The 19,308-nt window shown below is 40.2% G+C and overlaps 1 protein-coding gene across 3 annotated transcripts in view; it reads left to right on the forward strand.

The window, feature by feature from the left end:
* The window catches only part of ptdss1b (phosphatidylserine synthase 1b), a 32,691-nt gene extending 15,890 nt beyond the window's left edge, over positions 1-16,801 (forward strand). For 2 of the 3 annotated variants that reach the window (XM_052022918.1, XM_052022919.1), the window contains exons 9-13: positions 633-698; positions 4,359-4,458; positions 8,302-8,370; positions 10,292-10,370; positions 15,326-16,801. In XM_052022918.1, coding sequence (XP_051878878.1) covers positions 633-698; positions 4,359-4,458; positions 8,302-8,370; positions 10,292-10,370; positions 15,326-15,435 — 424 coding nt within the window. In that variant the 3' untranslated portion in view covers positions 15,436-16,801. The remainder of the gene's footprint in view (positions 1-632; positions 699-4,358; positions 4,459-8,301; positions 8,371-10,291; positions 10,371-15,325) is intronic. The other variant, XR_007956872.1, reaches the window with a different exon arrangement.
* Positions 16,802-19,308: the final 2,507 nt, after the last annotated feature.

Here is a 19,308-nt window from a genome sequence, read left to right on the forward strand (position 1 = left end):
TCTTCTTGGTTTTGGATGATAGAAATAAAGAATTTTACTTTGAGAATTGTTAATTGAATGTAGTGGATAGCCAACAGCGGTACACGAGCCGATCCAACACTTGATTCTACTGTTAGAGCATGTAGTGGCCTTCAGTGACACCACCTGTCGGCATGGAACCAGCCGAGCTACCTACCATCAGCCTTAACTCTCCAACCCCTCCCTACTGGTTTATAGCATTTCTAAGGTAAAGCTTCATCCCAATTTCCTGTTCATTGAACAACAAACTCTAACCTACAGACAGATTCTAAACTATTTTTCACCACTGATGTTGAAGACTTTAATTGTTTAATGGCATCCATTAAACTGAACTCTTTTTGTGTTGGCGCTGGAAGCGTGGCAACACTTGCAGGCTGCCCCAGAACACTCTATGCAAAAGGTGTGTTTCGATGTACCTGTCACTAATAGATATTTTGTCTTGTCTTATGTTCATGAGCTCTTTGTTATCTAAAGAAATGCTGAATGGCAAGTTACTTAATGCAGAAATTTATGTAATACCAGCTCTCCAGGATGGGTTTGACCTGCATTTTGATTTGGTTACATCTTTTGCAAGCAATTTCCTTCTTCAGTGATATTTTGTGTTTTGTTTACAGGCAGTATTATGCATATCTTACTGACAGTCAATGCAAAAGAGTAGGAACTCAGTGCTGGGTATTTGGGTAAGTGTGCTTGTTTCTAAATTTTTTCCACAACTGCATTAATTTCATACTGGAATTGTTTTATTATTGTTAATTGTACCGAGGTACAGTGAAAAGCTTGTTTTGCATACACTTCAGATCAATTCATTACACAGTGCACTGAGGTAGTACAAAGGAAAACAATAATAGAATGCAGAGTAAAGTGTCAGTTATAGAGAGAGTGAAGACAGACAGTGCAAGGCCATGACGAGGTAGATTGAGGTCAAGAGTCCATCTTATCATACTAGGGCACTATTCAATAGTCTTATAACAGCAGGATAGAAGCTGTTCTTGAGCCTGGTGGTACGTGCTTTCAAGCTTTTGTATCTTCTGCCTGACAGAAGAGGGGAGAAGAGAGAATGTCCGGGGTGGGTGGTCTTTGATTATGCTGACTGCTTTACTGAGGCAGTGAGAAATTATTTAACTTCATCCTATGTTTTTTCTGTCAATATCTGGCTAAAGGCAAAAGTGGGTGTTCCTCCCTAATAAGTGTTCATGCATGAGGTGGAGTTGAGTGTGTGTCCTGTTTGATGGCAATAGCTGGTACTGAACAATGAGGTATGGTGAATGAAGTAGCATTTGAGGTTCTGGTTCAGTTGCCAGAAGATAGCCTGCTGACATATACCACCCTAGTGAGCTGATTGAACACTTTGTGGCTTGACTCCTGCATTGACCCCTATGGCCATCTGGTTCCACTAACTTTTGACTGTGAATGGAGTATCTTCTGCATAAAAACCTCTGTTTGAAGATCAGACGTTTCTCTCCCATGTTGTGCTGCACTTCACTGTTACCCAGCTCAAAATCACTTTCTGCATGAGTGCCAGAACTTGCTAATATAGTGCAGGGCAGTTTTATCTGGTCTGGGTCACTCACGTCATAGCTACACAGCACAGAAACAAGCCCGTTGGCCCAACTTGTCTATGCTGACCAAGTTGTCCACTTGAGCTCGTCCCATTTCCCAGCGTTTGACCCATGTTGCTCTAAACCATTCCTTTTTCAATCTTTTTATTAATTTTCAAATTAGTACAAAATAATGTATATCGCATTAGTAATTATACATGGTGTAAATATCAGGTTAGCAGTCATAATAGTTAATATATAATCACAAGGAGTAAAAAAAAAAGTAATCTAGACCTCCCATTCTCTTAAGTGAACAAATACAAAAGGAAAGATTGAAAAGAAATGAAATTTAATTGTATGGAAGAACCCCCCAAATCAAAAAAACAAAACAAACTTCAAAAAAAAACTGGACTGATATTTCTTCAATTAAAAAGAGAAAAAGAAAACATCATTATGTTGTCAACTCCACTCCTCTGTGTTCAAGAGTTATTGAAAGGGATCTGAAAAAGGTTAGCTTATATCATATGGAAGTATTGAATAAATGGACTCAACTTCCTCAAATTTAAGTGAAGGATCAACAGTACCACTCCTAATTTTTTTCTAAGTTTAAACATGATATAGTTTGAGAAAACCACTGAAAAGTGGTGGGGGGTATTGGATCCTTCCATTTGAACAAAATGGATCGCTTGGCCATTAATGTGACAAAGGCAATCATACGACAAGCAGCAGCAGATAAATGGCGAGATTCCATCATTGGTAACCCAAAAATTTCAGTAATAGGATGAGCTTGTAAATCAATGTTCAATACAGATGAAATAATGTTAAGTCTTTCCAATATTTTTCCAAAAGGGGACAGGACCAAAACATGTCAGGGAAGCCACCTTCGAATTACATCTGTCACAAATAGGGATTTATACGATGATAAAAACAGGCTAACTTGTCCTTGGACATATGGGTCCTGTGAACCACCTTAAACTGTATCAAAGAGTGTCTGGCACACATAAAGATATATTAACTAATTGAAGAATTTTCTTCCATGTCTCTGTAGATAAAAGTATCTGGAGTTCTCTTGCCCATTCGTTCTTAATTTTATCAAGTTCCTCTGAATGTATTTTCATAATCCGATGTAAATTATTGCTATCAAGCCCTTCTGATAAGGATTAAAACCTAAAATTTTTTTCCATAATTTTGATTTTATAGCTCTAAACCATTCCTACCCATGTATCTGTCTAAATGTCCTTTAAATGTTAGAACCTCTTCCACTTCCTCAGGTAGCTTGTTCAATATACCCACCACTGTCTGTGTGGGAAAGTTGCCCCTCAGACCCCTTTTAAATCTTTCCCCTCTCACCTGTTTCTTTTGTGTTCTATTTATAATGTTGGTATTGAAATAGTTGATGGAATTCTTTTGGCTATTCTACCAGTCTCCTTCTCTTCCCCAAAAAACCAAGCAGTTTGTTAACTGCCAAATCTAGCTAGCTATCCTTACCACAAATTTTTTTTTACAAAATTTCCAAACCATGTTGTTACAGATTTTACTGAAACCCAAATTTTACGCTGTTCACGTGGAGGTGTGTAAAAGAGAAAAACACAACTTTGTTTGAATAAAGTTACAAAGAATAATGTGTTACTGGTTATAGATCATTGTTCTTTGTGAAACTGTGTTGTGTGCAATTAGCTAGTATGCTTTCGATGCTACAGTGCAAAATTGCATTATTGGCTGTGAAGTTCTTATAAATATTCTCTTGGGATTTGAGCATCACATAAGAATTGTGTCGGTACATTATGGAAGGATATTAGACGAGTACAATTTTCCTAAAGTTTCAATGCCAAAACCAGTAAATAAGCTTAGTGTAATTTGTAGATATTCACTTATTTATAAATCTCCCCACCAATCTAAGTAGTTAAGATTTGCATCTAGTCCAGATTAGTTTTATCGGTTGTGTTTTAAATGCAGGTGTATCATTGTTCAGATTGATTTGAGCAATTGGTAATTAGCTGACTTTCAGTGAATATGCTAATTTGCTCATATCCAACAGTTGCAGTTCAACCTGCATTGCTGGAGACACATGAAGTGGGGGAAGTTGGGGTTGTAGGTTACAAATGGGATTTGGCTTGGTTGTACTTGCCCAGGCACTGTTGTGATTGTCTTAAGGGTTGCTATTTTGTTGGAGGTGGTAAGTTTTTAAGAAGTGGCATCTTCTTTGGATTTACTGATTGGGGTCATCACTAGTTCTTTCCTCTATTGCTGCTGTTGTATGTTAACTACCCTGCCTCTAGTTTATCTGTGAAGTGCAGATTCTAGCGCTCAGTCCGAGGCCCAGTCACCAAAGGACCAAATGGTCGTCTTCTGTTCCTTTACGGTTTCCATTCCTTTTGTTTTCAGGGGCCCTTCCAAACACTGTAGTTTCAGCTATCTCACCTGTTTGCATCCAGTTTTCTTGTCAGGATTGCTATTTACACCTTTTGGTTACACATCAGAACTTGTATATAATGCAAACAAAACTTGCACATACTAGTTCCTCTAACCTACAGTTCTCCTAAACTTTGACCTTGTTCCCGCATGCAAACCCACCCAAATACATTCACACCCCAATGAAACAATCTCATTTCTGATTCATCATAAACACTCTGTGGTCATTGTATCAATCTCTTGGAGTTTGAACTAATTTATTCTTATTAACTGCATTTTGCAATGCCAGAAACCTTTAACTTAATTCCAAAACTATTAGATTGTGCACCTGGCTGTGACTCAATGTATTGATGAGATCTGTCTAACTTTCTTTTTAAAAAATGTTAACAGTGCCATTTCCTTTCTGGAAGCAATAGTGTGCATCAAATCTGGTCAGGATCTGTTCTCCAAAACCGTGGGATTGTATGTCATCCTTTGGCTACTTTGCATGGTAAGAGAGTTCCTTGTTTACTAAATTCCTCGTTAAGTGATGGTCCCAAAGAGGATCTGTAATCCTACTTGAGCTTGGATTGGTAATGAAGGCCCTGATGTACACCTGTGGCTCTGTTTCTGGATGTGACTGATAAATTTACTGGAACTGAACAACAGCAGAGAAATACATTTTTCCCATTATAAATAATTGAGTTGAATTCGTTCTTGGTTTCACCATGGGAAAAATTGTCTCTAGCTGGTTTATTGTTCCAGAAAATATGTAACTTAATTCATTCTCAGTCTTGATTTGTATTGAAGAATGTTTTGCTATTCTAATGTTAATATAATTACAGACACTTTTGGTGGTTGTTCAGGACTGGCTGGATATGTGTTGTTCCAATTAGTGCCAATTATTTCAAGGCAGTGGGGGGAAAATATTTAAAGTAAGATGAGATCTCTTCATTAGTCATGTGTACATTGAAACACAGTGAAATGCATCTTTTGCGGACAGTGTTCTGGGGGCAGCCCGCAAATGTCGCCACACTTCTGGCACCAACATAGCATGCCCACAACTTCCTAACCCGTACGTCTTTGGGATGTGGGAGGAAACCGGAGCACCCGGAGGAAACCCATGCAGACACGGGAAGAACGTACAAACTCCTTACAGACAGCAGCTGGAATTGAACCCAGGTTGCTGGCGCTGTAATAGCGTTGCGCTAACTGCTACACTACTGTAATCAACAAAGAATAATGTACCATTTAATATGATTAAGAAAAAAAATTTTTGTGAAATGTGGTTTCTAGTAATATATTTTAAAACGTATATTTATGTTTCTGTTAATCAATTCTCAAAGGCCTTTCTGTTAATCAATTCTCAAAGGCCATGAAAATCACAAGGTTGCTCATAGCATATTCCAGGAAGCCAATATATCAAGGGTCATGTATTCAATCCCATGGTCTTTGTCACTTCCCCAGCTAAACATTCAATTAAGTTGTACCTCAAATCATTGGAATTGCAAGGTCTGCTTTCTGGAGCGGAGGTGATGATGGAACATTCTAGCATAGATTGAAAATTGTGACATTAGCTGATTATGACATTTTTAAAAATGGTATTTTGACCCTGGATTATACTAAACACCTTGATTTTTTAAAAAAATACATATTTAATTAAATTCAGATGAATTAACTCTTAGAGTCTTAGAGCATGGAAACAGGCACCTCAGTCCAACTCATCTGCGCTGACCAAGTTGCCTACCTGAGCTGGTCCCATTTGCCTGCATTTGGCCCATGCCCCTCTAAACTCTTACATCCAAATACTTGTCCAAATGTCTTCCAGACGTAATTGTACCAGCCTCCTCCACTTCCACTAGTGGCTCATTCCATGTACCACCACCCTCTTGAGGGCCAGGATATTGTAAATGTCCATTGCGTGGTATACAGAGTTCACTCAGTATGTAAAACAAAAACCCACCAACAGATCAGAATCGGGTTTATTGTCACTGGCATATGTCGTGAAATTTGTTGTTTTGCGGCAGCAGTACAGTGCAGGATGTAAAGATATAAAAATGACTACGTTACAAAATAGTGCAAAAGAGGAATAATGGTTCATGGACCATTCAGAAATCTGACGGCAGAGGGGAAGATGATGATCCTGAAATGTTGAGTGTGGATCTTCAGGCTCCTGTACCTCTTCCCTGATGGTAGTAACGTGAAGAGGGCATGTCCCAGGTGGTGAGGGTCCTTAATGATGGATGCCGCCGCCTTGAGGCACCGCTTCTTGAAGATGTCCATGATAGTGGGGAGGGTTGTGCCTGTGATGGAACTGGCTGAGTCTACAACCCTCTGCAGCCTCTTTCCATCCTGCATGTTGGAGCCTCCATACCAGTCAGTGATGCAACCAGTCAGAATTGCTCTCCACCAAACATCTGTATCTGTAATAAAAAATTTGCAAGACTCTTTGGAGATGTACCAAACCTCCTCAAACTCCTAATGAAGTAGAGTCACTGGCGTGCCTTCTTCGTGATTGCATCAATGTGTTGGGCCCAGGATAGATCCTCAGATGTTGACGCCCAGAAACTTGAAGCTGCTCACCCTGTCCACTGCCGACTCTTCAATGAGAACTGGTGTGTGTTCTCCCAACTTCCCCTTCCTGAAATTCACAATCAGTCCCTTGGTCTTGCTGACATTGAATGCGAGGTGGTTGTTGTGACACCACTCAACCAGCCAATCTATCTCGCTCCTGTACGCCGCCTCATTGCCACCTGAGATTCTGCCAACAATAGTGGTGTCATTGGCGAATTTATAGATGGTGTTTGAGCTGTGTCTAGCCACACAGTCATGAGTGTAGAGAGAGTAGAGCAGTGGGCTAAGCACACATCCTTGAGGTGTGCCTGTGTTGATTGTCAGTGAGGAGGAGATGTTACCAACACTAGCAAATCTGATATAAAAGCAGAAAATTCTGGGTACATGTATTGGGTGGGTATGGAGTTCTGACCTGCCTGGATACAGGTTGGAGGGCTATGTATTTGCAGTATTTTGTTTTTAGTTGTTTGCTTTTGTATTTAAAAAAAAAAAAATCACTTACCTAAACATCAGATTGCACAGTGCCACACTTTTGTGTGTGTTGCAATCCAATTTCAATGAAAGGTTTAATCACATAGCATACAAAAAGAAAAATCAGGCTTGCAGTAAACTCAAAGTCCCAGATTCTCCTCCAGCCCCTCAATGCATCTGCCACCCTGGGGCTAATTTTCAGCCACACATTGTGGCCCATGCCTTGTGCAGCCCACTTATGACCTTTGCTATTGTTTGAAGCTTGCTTCAGCACCAGCCCGAGCAGAATCCAGTGTGCAGCGTGGACCAGGGTAACCACCTCACTTAGGTTCTTCCTTGCATACTTTCATATTGCTTCATGATACAGAAGGAGCCATTCAGTCCATTGTGTTTATGCAGACTCTGAGCATGTACATCAGTCTTGTTCCCACACTTATCTCCCTACAACCTACTGTCTCATGCCCATCAACTCCTCTCAATTCTCCTGCCATCCACCTACACTACTGGCAATTTACACCGGCCATTGAACCTACCAAACATCTTGAAGATGTGGGAGGAAATGGGAGGAAATCGGAGCACCCAGAAGAAACCACATGGTCACGGGGAGAACGTGTAAATTCCACACAGTATCCGAGGTCAGGACTGAACACTGGATCTGTGTGCCAGCTGTGTAACTGGGCCGCTGTGCTGCTTTGTTATCCAAATACCTGTCTCTTGAGACTGCTTGTGCTTGAGGAGCCCCAATACCACCCCACCCTACCCCCAAACTGCTGGTTTTAACTGCTTTCTCTGTGTGATTGGAGCTCACTCACCAGTATCAAATGGTGCAAGTGCTGGTCCTCGTTGCAACTGTGCAGCACGTTACCTTTGGGCCTCATCTTTCGGAAGAGGAAAGCCTGCAAACAAAACTTTCTGGACCCACCTTAACCAACAAGTTACTGCACTGTTACCAGTTTCTGGGCAATTTTGTTACTAATAGGTGTCTGGGTAAGTGGCCAGATTTTAATTATCATCATTGTCACAGTGTAGATAAAACCGACACATGTATTCACTGTATAAAAATTATTCTGTTTTTCAAGGGAAATAAATGAAAAAGACCTCTCTAAACTAATCATACATGAGAAAGATTCTTGTCCACTTCAGGCCAACAGTAGGAATACTTCTGTTTTGTAGTCCTCTGTCACCTTCAAACTATTGAAAATGAATGAGTTAAAACATTTTGTGATATCTGCTGTTTTGTAAAATTGTGTGTAATTTGCACCCAGAAGAAGAATGAAGACTATTTAGTTGGGTTTATTGTTTGTTTCAGGCTTTCATTACCTTCCTTTGCCTTGCTGGAATGGTGTGGTATGCTGAACATACTGGGCAACGTGAGAAGGTGAGTTTGTGAACAGGTTCATTTCCCTCCAGCTTTCCATATGGCTCTTTTCCAATGGAGAAGTTGCATCCTGTGGGATTTCTAAGCGACTTTGATTGTATACTTAGAATATGCACAAGATCTCTGGTTCAGTTCCTGGCTCATTCTGAGCATGCCAAACTCTCAGGCCCAGAACTGGAGGAAAAGCTCCAGCATAGCATTGTTTCTAGACTAGAATGAGAAAAATCACCAGGGCTTCTGGTCCTAAAGTTATCTACCAGTGTGATTTACTGCTTCCTTTTCTGGTACTTGGGACAGGGTTGAATCTTTCACACATTCTACTACACCAGAAATAAATTATGTTCTTACTCTTTTTATGTCATTCATGAGTAGTTTGCTTGGAAGCACCGGCCTCAATGTTCAGAGATGCTTAATTTTAATATTAGAATGAAGGCCTATCAGCCTTGCATTGCAGTGTCTACTGTAGCAATGGGCAGGAAAGCTAACAAGGAAAATACTTTTCACTGAAGAAGGGACTTGGGGCAATCAGTAAACAAGTTGCAGACAATAGGAAGAAAACCGTGGCAAAAAGGTGAAGGTAATTTTGGCATCTCTCAACCATCAGAGGCCCAGAATTGCCAGTCTGTGGTGAACATTTCAGGGAAACATTAGAGAATGCAGGTACAAGAATCTAGAGCAACAGTCTGCAGAAGGAACTCAGCATGTCGAGCAGCATCTGTGATGGGTAGGGAATTGTCAACGTTTCAGTTCGAAACCCTTCATCAGGACTGAACATTTTAGAGTCCTTGCTTGCTTATTACAATGTGGAAAGAGGCCAATCAAGACCATGCCAACAGAGTAATCCCAAGGGTACCATTCCCCCTCTCATTTCCCTTGAGCCCTTCAACCTTTCCTCTATCAGAGGCCCATCCATTCCCCTTTGATTGGTAAAGACAAAGGTGAGCAATAAGATAGAAGCTGACGAATCATAATTTTTTTTTTTACAAACTATGCATACACCAAAGTTCTGAGGTTCCTGATGGCTTAAGCTCATCAAATGGCGATAGTTTTGCTATGACAATTTCATTCTTTTTTTTTGGTCTTGGGTTTTAAGTTATAATAGACCTTCAGTATCAAATGATGCAATTATGTCCCCCACCTCAGGATCACAATAGGCACTCCTGGATATACCAGAGGGAACTTCCTGCCCACCATCCCCACCTCACTCCTTAACTGACTTGTCTGGAAGAAAAAGTGTGACATTGGGCTCCCAAATGGATATTTTGTCCCTGGCAGCCAATTCCTAGGTAACTACATCTTGAATCAGAAGCAACATGATCTTTCTGTGTCTGATTATAGAACAGGGACAGACTTCTCCAATTGTAAAGTGCATATTCACACCTCGACAAACATCACCAAAATATGTGAATGATTTCCTGAGGATTTCCTCCCATAGTCTTCCTCTTCCACTACTGATGAACAGGTTCATTCAAGCCTGTAGCTGTCGTTATTCTAAATGAGCTAACAGAGAAACAGGACGTGAACAACCTTGTCCACATCAGCTAGAAATCTGTAAATTACACAGGTGGGAGATCCAAAAGAATTGCTGTTCAGGTGAGGTACATAAATTCTGATCTTTTTAAAAAAAAAAGCTGGGCAAAAGGATTTTTCAGTTTGCTCAGTGCAGCGATGCTTTATTTTAGCTCCACTGTTTTTGGAATACAGGTAAACTTAGACAAAATAGGATGGGAGCAAGCTCCTGTGGGGAAAACAGGAAAAGACCATTGGGTGATTGGTCCATTTCTTTGCTGTGAAACTGTTCAGCCAAACATTTCATCGAAGTATGCAAAATATTGGCCATGAATCCACTTGCATCACAACTGAACATGTGTGCACTTTGCTCAGTTAATGACCCGACTGGTCAATGTTTTCTGTGTTTCAGACCCTTTCAGAATGTGAATGTGAAGAGCCAGCTAACAGCACTGATTTCTCACCACTGCCTAGTGACACATACGCTAAAGGTTTGTGCATTTGAATACACTTTGAAGTGCCTCTTGCTAGACTGCTTGTTACTAGTGGAGAGGTAACTGGAGGTCGATAATGACCAAGTTGTTTCCGTGTCAGTCGTGCCTATGATTGTTCAACTGTTGTCAATCATGAATGCTCATCCATTGAATAGTTCTTAAGTCACATCCCATAAGTCATTCATAAAACTTTTGTTGACTGAAAAAAAACACAGTAGATTCAAGAACCCTTATAATAATCAGCATGGTGCCACAAAATAACCAAAGTAGCTAAGCAGAGGACCAGCAGTTTGCAGCAACGATGTGAGAGAGCATGATGTAGAGATCCTAGTTCACATCTAGGATTCAAAACCACAGACTTTCTCACTTTGGCTGTGAGAAAGTGCAGCCCGTCATAGTATCGTGTGGGGAAATGCAGGGCAGAGCATTGTTGGGCCATGTGGTTGAAGTTGGGATAGTTGGTGTGGAGCAGGGCACTGAAGAACCCATTCTCTGCTGCAGCTGAAAGGAAAAATGTAAGATATTACCTTTTGAATTTAAAAAAAAAAGCACCTTTTTATATTTTATGCCTTCAGCCTTCAATTGTATCCTGGATGGCTTAAGTATTATGCAGTAATGCTGAAAAGGGCACAAATATTCTTGTATCTGTGCCCTTTTCGGCATTGCTGCATAATGCTTGAGCCATCCAGGATACAATTGAAGGTATAAATAAACTCTATTGTTTATTTTAGTTTGACCACTTCTGACATAACCTGAATAATAGTCTTGTAGGTTAGTCTGAAATCTTATAATTACTTGTTATGTGTGTATATTTAAAAGCTATGATTAAAAATGTGACCAAAGCTGCTTGGCAAGTTTGTGGGAAAGTTGCAATTAATGATTTACAGTAGGAATTATTACATGCTCTCGAAGGACCATTAAAGGGCACAGTAAAGGTGGAGGATTCCAAAGTGTCTTCGTTTGCTTCAGTTAGTCTCTCTCTCCATCGAGCTTTGGAACAAGTGAGTTTGCATTTAACCAATGACAAATGCTCAACAAGTGCAATGACTACTTCAGGCCTAGGATAGTTGGAAAGGTAATCCTGCCTCTCTCAGAAACATACCCTAATGAAACCACAATCTCTGTCTGCACAGACACTGGTGAGCAGTATTTGAACACTAAATTGATTGTTTACTCTGCCAAATTGAAGCTATGGCTTTTAATTTACTGAAGCCATAAACTTGTTTTTTAGATTTGTTGCTGGTTAAATGTGGCTTTTAAACTTGATTACTTCTTTGGGGAATGGGTGCTTAGACCACTTGTGATCTGCATTCGGCATCTCTGCTTAATTTGGGATATTTCCCACTCTTTGCTGCCCGTATCCTTTGATTAGGTATAAGTACCTAAGATTGTTGATGCTTACTGAGTAAAAAAGCAAAACTTTGTTTAGTTGGATAATAGTATTGGTTAGATGTTTGTCTTTAACTTTGGGGACTTGGGTCAATTATGACTTGGGCAGTTAGAATTAATGGCCTGGATTTTACAATTGGTTGTGAACAAATACTCTTGCTAATCATTATGCTTGGAGCTGCTTACAATTTCTTAATGGAACTTGGTGTGGCAACTTATGATAGACCAGTTTTACAGGGGATCTGAGACCTCTGTGTACAGGGCAATCAAAAGCATATATCTTCAACCAATCAGAATGAAACTTTCTACTGAGGTACATAGGATTTAAACCAGGAAGGTACAAGTTAGAAAGCTTAACTCGATATAAAACCATCTGTAAAAGAACAAAGTGGAGTCAGAGTTGTACAGCACGGAAACCAGACCTTCAGCCCAACTCGTCCATGCAGACTGTCTATGGTTATCCCATCTCCCCACACCTTTACACCTTTTCTACCCAAGTACTTGTCCAAACACCTTTTATAACACCCAATTGTATCAACCTCTACCACTTCCTCTGACAGCTCATTCCATATAACCACCATCCTTTGTGGGTGAGGGGAGATTGCCCCTCAGATCTCCTTTAAATCTTTTCCCTCTCCCCTTAAACCTGTGCCCTCTAGTTTTAGACTCTGCAGCCTAGGAGAAGGCCTGACCATGTACCCCTATCTAATCCCTCATCATTTTATAAACCTCTACAAGGTCACCCCTCAGAGTAAACCTAGCCTATCCCATCTCCTTGTAAGTAAAGCCCTCCATTTAAGGCAACATCCTAGTGAAGCTCTTCTGGTGGAAAAGAAAAATGCAAATTATGAACAGGGAATGAACAACTATCTCAAAGCCAAAGGGAAGAGACACCACACTTTTACAAGTAAACATACAGTGCTTAAGAGCTGTTTTATTAAGCTTTATCACATTTAAAAAGTCACTCGCTCTCGAATGGACAAGCCTTGGCTTTATCTGACCTGCATGGTACCACGACCACCTGCTTTTGAATGTGGAATCTGAGTTATCCATTGTAGCAAAGCTTGTGGAGGATTAGAACAAGTTGGCATCGATTTCCATGTTTAAGAGCATGTTTGTGAATGTAAAATGTTGTTGTTGGATTTCATGAAAATACCAGTGAGCACTGATAATCTTTCTGTTGTTCTTGCCACAAAACAGAGCCAACATCATCATGAACAGATGGTACAAAGATCTTTAAGTCTAGTAAATTCATTAAGTCTAGTAAATTCATGATTTTTGTTCCAAACTGAAAGTAATTTTTTGTAGTGGGGATTCCTGTTCAGAATTCTCACTCAAACAATATGTAATTAAAATTAAGAGGTGACATTTTTACACTGAACCAAATTATATTTCAAATGTTAAACTTTGCTTTGAACTAAGCCTTAACTAACATGAGAGCACTTGCTCTAGCACTGAGGCTGTCATTTTGACAATCACTGGGGCAGTGGAGCCTTGCAATTGCACAGAAGCCATGACACCAATCTACTGAGGACATGAACAGTTGCAGTTACTGGCCAGTCCAAACAGACTGAACTGATACCTTCACATTCCCAGTTCTTGTCTGAACTGATACCTTCACATTCCCAGTTCTTGTCTGAACTGATACCTTCACATTCCCAGTTCTTGTGCAGCTGATCTGCATGGTGGTCATCAGCAGCAAAATCGGGTATTGAATTTGGGTGATGTAACTGCACAGTCACTGATCCAACCCTGATCCAGTTCCCTAGGTGAATCATTGTACAGAGCCCAGCAACACAAAATGTGGCCTGGACATTCCTCCCCACATCAGTGGAGGGTTGGCTGGGAGGTGCTGAGAGAACAATGCTCTGCAGCTCAACTGCAGATTTTCTGGATGTCTTGGTGCCCATCAATAAATTTGATCCTTGACATTTTGGTGAGATTATCATTTGTTGTTATCTCTGCTCCAATGTACAACTGTTCAAATGATGTCAGCAGTGCTGCAACCACCAAAGCTCATCTCCAACATCGCTTTCAACCTGACTGGCCTGTAAAATGATAATTCAGTTACTCACAGAACAGCCAACTTTTATTAATACAATTTTCCCTGAAACTGTTCTGTAAAGGGCCAACATTCAAGTCACATGCTTTGAGATTTTCAATACCTTGCAGTCTCAAACAATGCCTACATGTGAAGGTCAAATTCACAATCCCTCTTGACATAACTTTAGGATCACACCAGGCTACTGCCACTGATAACTGCCACATCTCGCAATTTGTTGCTAATTAGTGCTTTAGGGAAATCACTTAAGTTTCAGACTTGAGGAGAGGACACTATAGCCATGTTTCCTTCAGCCCACAGTTGAGAGCAAAATGGACACAGAAAATTGCTAGAATTGCATGCTTCCCCCAAGTACAGGTATTACTAACTGCACTGGTATTGTTGACAGAGGCTTTCCTACCCACTACCTGGCTATAGCCCCAGAGGACCTCTGTGACCCTTTTGTACAAAGAACATGCTTCCTGCAGCTACGGTTCCTCCTGAGCCCTGGGAGTGCACTCCCCACCAATCACTGCAGCTGTCTTTTTTTAAAGCATCACTCCTAAGTAACTGGAACAATGCTGCTTGTATCATGGTATGTTCCTTTAAGAGCTGGTATGTTCCTTTAAGAGCTGTCACAACTAGGGTAGGTGTCAGCGAGCATGGGATAGATCCAAACTAGTAGGCACATTGAAGCTTGCACAGTTTGGTGTGTCAATTCTGTCCTAGGAATCTCACAACTGAAGATCACAGCTTTTTTGGATCGTCTTAAATATTGTTATGACAATACACAATGCTGCTTTAACCTGGTTTAATGGCATTAGAATGTAGGAAAGTAATTTCCAGTCCTACCTCCCCTGATGGGAAAAGGTAGAACAACAGATACAGTCACAATAATCTACTTACCAACTCATTCCTACCACAAGCTTCTTGGTTGTGATTTGGATGGAACAGTCAGCAGCACAAATGTAGGACTGGAAGTTGGTTACTGTGTTCAGATACCCCACATATTGTGTCGGTCTGAAGTATGAAGGGCAGGAAATATACATCAGAAATATGGTTTTTGGATTACTAAGCTTAAAATAAGTCAAATTATATTTTTAATGAGGAGGAAAATCAAATTTTAAGAATAATAGTTTAAAATTGGTTAAATTTTATTGCTGTTTAACTTGGACCTTCTCCAGCCTTTCTCCCCCAGCGTGCTTGTACTCCTCTTCATTCTCTGCAATCCAGGAGAGAATACTTTTCATTGTATTTGAAACCTTGGCTCATTGCCATGAATAATGTTCTTTTAGAGGTTCAACTCTTCCTCGTACTGATAAAGATTGAGTTAGAAATTGGCTGTGATATTTGACAACACTGTTGGAGGAAGAAAGTTCAGTTCCATTGCAGCATGACCTATATTAGAACAATGTTCTTGTGTCTTCTATAACTGAGCTACTCAGCACTTTGGGTAAAGGGAACTTGGGAAAATTTAGCCCTCCATTTTGATGTATTCACAGAATCAATTCTTTTTATCTAGGTGATGGAAACTGTGAAGCATCAGATGTGAATGTAGCAGACAAAGGTGCAACAAAACGTAAAAGACTTTCTGGTAAAAGTAGAATGAGTAATGGCTTTGGCAGGAAGTAAGGTGATTTCACACGTATGGAGTCTGCCTTCTATGAGAAAGTTCCGAGCTGAATCTGAAAGCATTTGGAATGCTGACAAACAGAAGGAAAAGGCTGAAATAATTGACTATTTCAGTAGCCAAGGGCTGGTGCATGAAGACTGAGCAGTTTTACTGTTTTGCTGCAGATATCAATTCATAGGCTTAAAATGTTCCTACATGGGTTATTGCCATTTTTTTTAAGGTGCAAGGAAAGGAAGGAATTCTGGAAGACTGTATATTTTTATTTAAAACATTTTAAGTGTTTGCAGGCAGTTTTGTTTTTGAGTTAATAGAACCAACTACAGCGTTAACAAACTATTGAAACGTATTTAGGTTAGTGGAGTGAGGTAAACAATCTTTAGTAAAGCACATGCTTTATGCACTTTCTGACTAGTTTTTGCTACGACATTATCATTCTGAACAATTGCTCTGTTAAAAGTTTGCGTGACACATGCTTCAGCCATACATATTATTTGTGCCAAATGCTGTAGTTATTGATTTCAATTTGCATTGACTGAAATTGCTTAATACTGTTTGGTTTATGAAGCCACAACCCCTTGCAGACTGTGTGTATAAGTGGTTTTATAACCTTTATTCCAGGTGGAATTTTTTTCCTGAATTTTCTTTTAATTCTTGAACACTTCACCTATTTTTATTCAATAGATAATATATATGCACAATAAAATTAAATGAGGGACACGAAGCAAATTAAATCCTGCTGTAACTTCAATCCAGTATAAAGGGGAAGTCTTGCATTGATTCTGTGTGCATTGATAATTGACGTACACCATTGATTGCATAATATGTCACTTTTTTGAAAGAATGAAATCTTGTTTTACTTGCTCTTGTTATAAGATCAAGTCATGATTGAAGATAACTTGCCATCCCTGTTACAATGAGCAATTTGAGATGGAATGTGATTACTCGTTTTTACTTCAGTTCCTTGGCACATCTGTAATTCTGATAAATGATAATCCATCAGAAGATTTGTGTAATGAAATGCTGGACAATGCAGAATGTAGCTTTGATGCCACTCTGGAAAAATATGTTGATTGTTGTCTGAAACTGCTCTCTTTGAGCTTCTGGTACAAAATCCATACAGACAGCTGCAAATGAACTGTGTTTGGCAGGTTTGATATACAAATTAACACCCAATCTTAACATGAAACTTCTCTGAAAACTGTCTTCTCTCAGGAAACTATTACATTTGTGATACTAACAGGCAGTGGTTCCAAATAAAACACTTGAGGAATAATGTAATCTGCTTATGTGTGATATCATGAAGTAGTTTTCATTCAACTTGAAAGATTTTAAGGTGCCTTTTTGCAAGCGTATTTTGGCTACACCGACCACAGTCCAATAAAGGAAGAGCTCGTGTGGATGAAGTATTTGTATTACGTGGTATTTGGTGCAAGCAATCCAGGAACTACATCACTCAACTCTGTCAGCTGTGGAAAGAGACTTGCTGCAGTCCATAAGACAGGGTCCATTCCATGAAGAACAGTGTAATGGATGGGGACCATGCTGCCTCAATGTCCTGTGCTCAATATTCACTGATCTTCCAAGGCATTTCTTTGTGGCTTTCTTTGTAGCATTTCACATAGATGTGGAGTTTCTGGGACAATGTTTACAATAAATTAAGAATGTTACAGAGGAGCATTGGATTTGTTGGTGATCTTCAATCAGTATAGAGATGGTTAGGGGAGGGGAGTGGTGAAAACTTTTAATTCTTGGGTAAACAGGTGCATTAGAGAGAGCTATCAAAGGGTTAGATAAGCACACATATTCAGGACCAATAATTATCCCTCTATTGCCTTGCATCAATTAGTTCAGATTACATTTGCATTTATACCATACTCTTCCCATCAAAACATTTAAAGCTGGTGCCTGAATTAACTAATCCTTTGTCAATTCTCAAAAAAAGTTGGCTGACAAACTCATGAACTAACACATTTTTAACCTATTTAAAACCATTGGATTTAAAAATAAGTAGTAATGTGGATTAAAACTGAGCTACAAATAAATCAGTTCAAGCAGTAATTTAACATTAACTGCATGTGGATTTTTATATATACAACAAAGGTTGTTATCTAAGATTAATATGAGGGTTAAATAGCATTAGACCCTTAAAATAACATTATATAACATCTACATGCTATAGCATATCTGTATGGATGATGTCCCCAGCTGTGTCCTCGATCCTGCACAGATCAGCTGGTGGTGGTATTTGCAGATATTTTTAACCTCTCCCTGCTTCAGTCTGAGGTTTCTACCTGCTTTAAGAAGACCACTATCATCCTGGTACCTAAGAGGAAAAAAAAAGGTGACCTGCCTTAATGACTACTGACCGGTGGCTCTGACATCCACCATTATGAAGTGCTTTGAGAGGCTGGTCATGGCACGCATCAACTCCAGCCTCCCAGACAACCTCGACCCACTGCAATTCCCCTCCTGCCGAAACAGGTCTACAGCAGACGCCATCTCCCTGGCCCTACACTCAGCTCTGGAGCATCTGGACAGTAAAGACACATACGTTAGACTATTGCTTATTGACTACAGCTCTGCCTTCAATACAATAATTCCAAGCAAGCTTGTCACCAAACTCCGAGACCCAGGACTCAACACCTCCCCCTGTAACTGGATCTTTGACTTTCTAACAAACAGACCTCAGTCAGTGAGGAGAGGCAGCAATACCTCTGGCACGATTATTCTCAACACTGGTGCCCCACAAGTCTGCATCCTCAGACTCCTACCCTACTCCCTGTACACTCACGACTGTGTGGCCAGATTCTGCTCTAACTCCATCTACAAGTTTGCTGATGATCCCATTGTGATAGGCAGTTTCTCAGATAATGATGAGTTGGAGTACAGGAAGGAGATAGTGTCATGACAACAACCTTCAATGTCAGCAAAACAAAAGAGCTGGTCATTGACTTTAGGAAGGAGGGGCGATGCACGTGCTCCTGTTTACGTTAATGATGTAGAGGTCGAGAGGGTTGAAAGCTTCAAGATCCTAGGACTGAACATCACCAATAGCCTGTCCTGGTCCAATCACATAAATGCCACAGCCAAGAAAGCAAACCAGCGCCTCTACTTCCTCAGGAAGATAAAGAAGTTCGGCATGTCCCCGTCGACCCCCACCAATTTTTAACAATGCACCATAGAAAGCATGCTATCTGGATACATCATGGCAACTGCTCTGCCCGAGACCACAAACCACAGCACATCACAGAAACCAGCCTCCCCTCCATGGACTCTGTCTATACTTCTCGCTGCCTTGGTAAAGCAGCCAACATAATCAAAAACCCCACCCACCCTGAACATTCTCTCTTCTCCCCCCTTCCCATCAGGCAGAAGATACAAAAGCCTGAAAGCACGTACCACCGGGCTCAAGGACAGCTTCTATCCTGCTGTTATAAGATTATTGAATGGTCCCCTAGTACGATAAAATGGACTCTTGACCTCACAATCTACCTCGTTATGGCCTTGCACCTTATTGTCTACCTGCACTGCTCTTTCTCTGTAACTGTAACACTTTATTCTGCATTCTGTTATTGTTTTCCCTTGTACTACCTCAATGCACTGTGTAATGAAATGGTCTGTATGGTTGGCATGCAAATCAAAGTTTTTCACTACCTTGGCACGTGAGAATAATGAACTCATTTACCATATCAATATCAATGATTGTAATCATAAATATTGCCAGATATGAAATCGGATTCTAAATGAACATATAATGTCTTTGATGTTTCTAAAGACAGTTGGATAAATTACAGCAAATTTGAGGACTGGTTGTCAGCAACACAAAATACAACAACACTGAGGTATCGATTCCAAGACCGTGAAGAAGTATT

This window comes from Pristis pectinata, chromosome 9 (genome assembly GCF_009764475.1).
Source record: "Pristis pectinata isolate sPriPec2 chromosome 9, sPriPec2.1.pri, whole genome shotgun sequence".
Taxonomy (NCBI): domain Eukaryota; kingdom Metazoa; phylum Chordata; class Chondrichthyes; order Rhinopristiformes; family Pristidae; genus Pristis; species Pristis pectinata.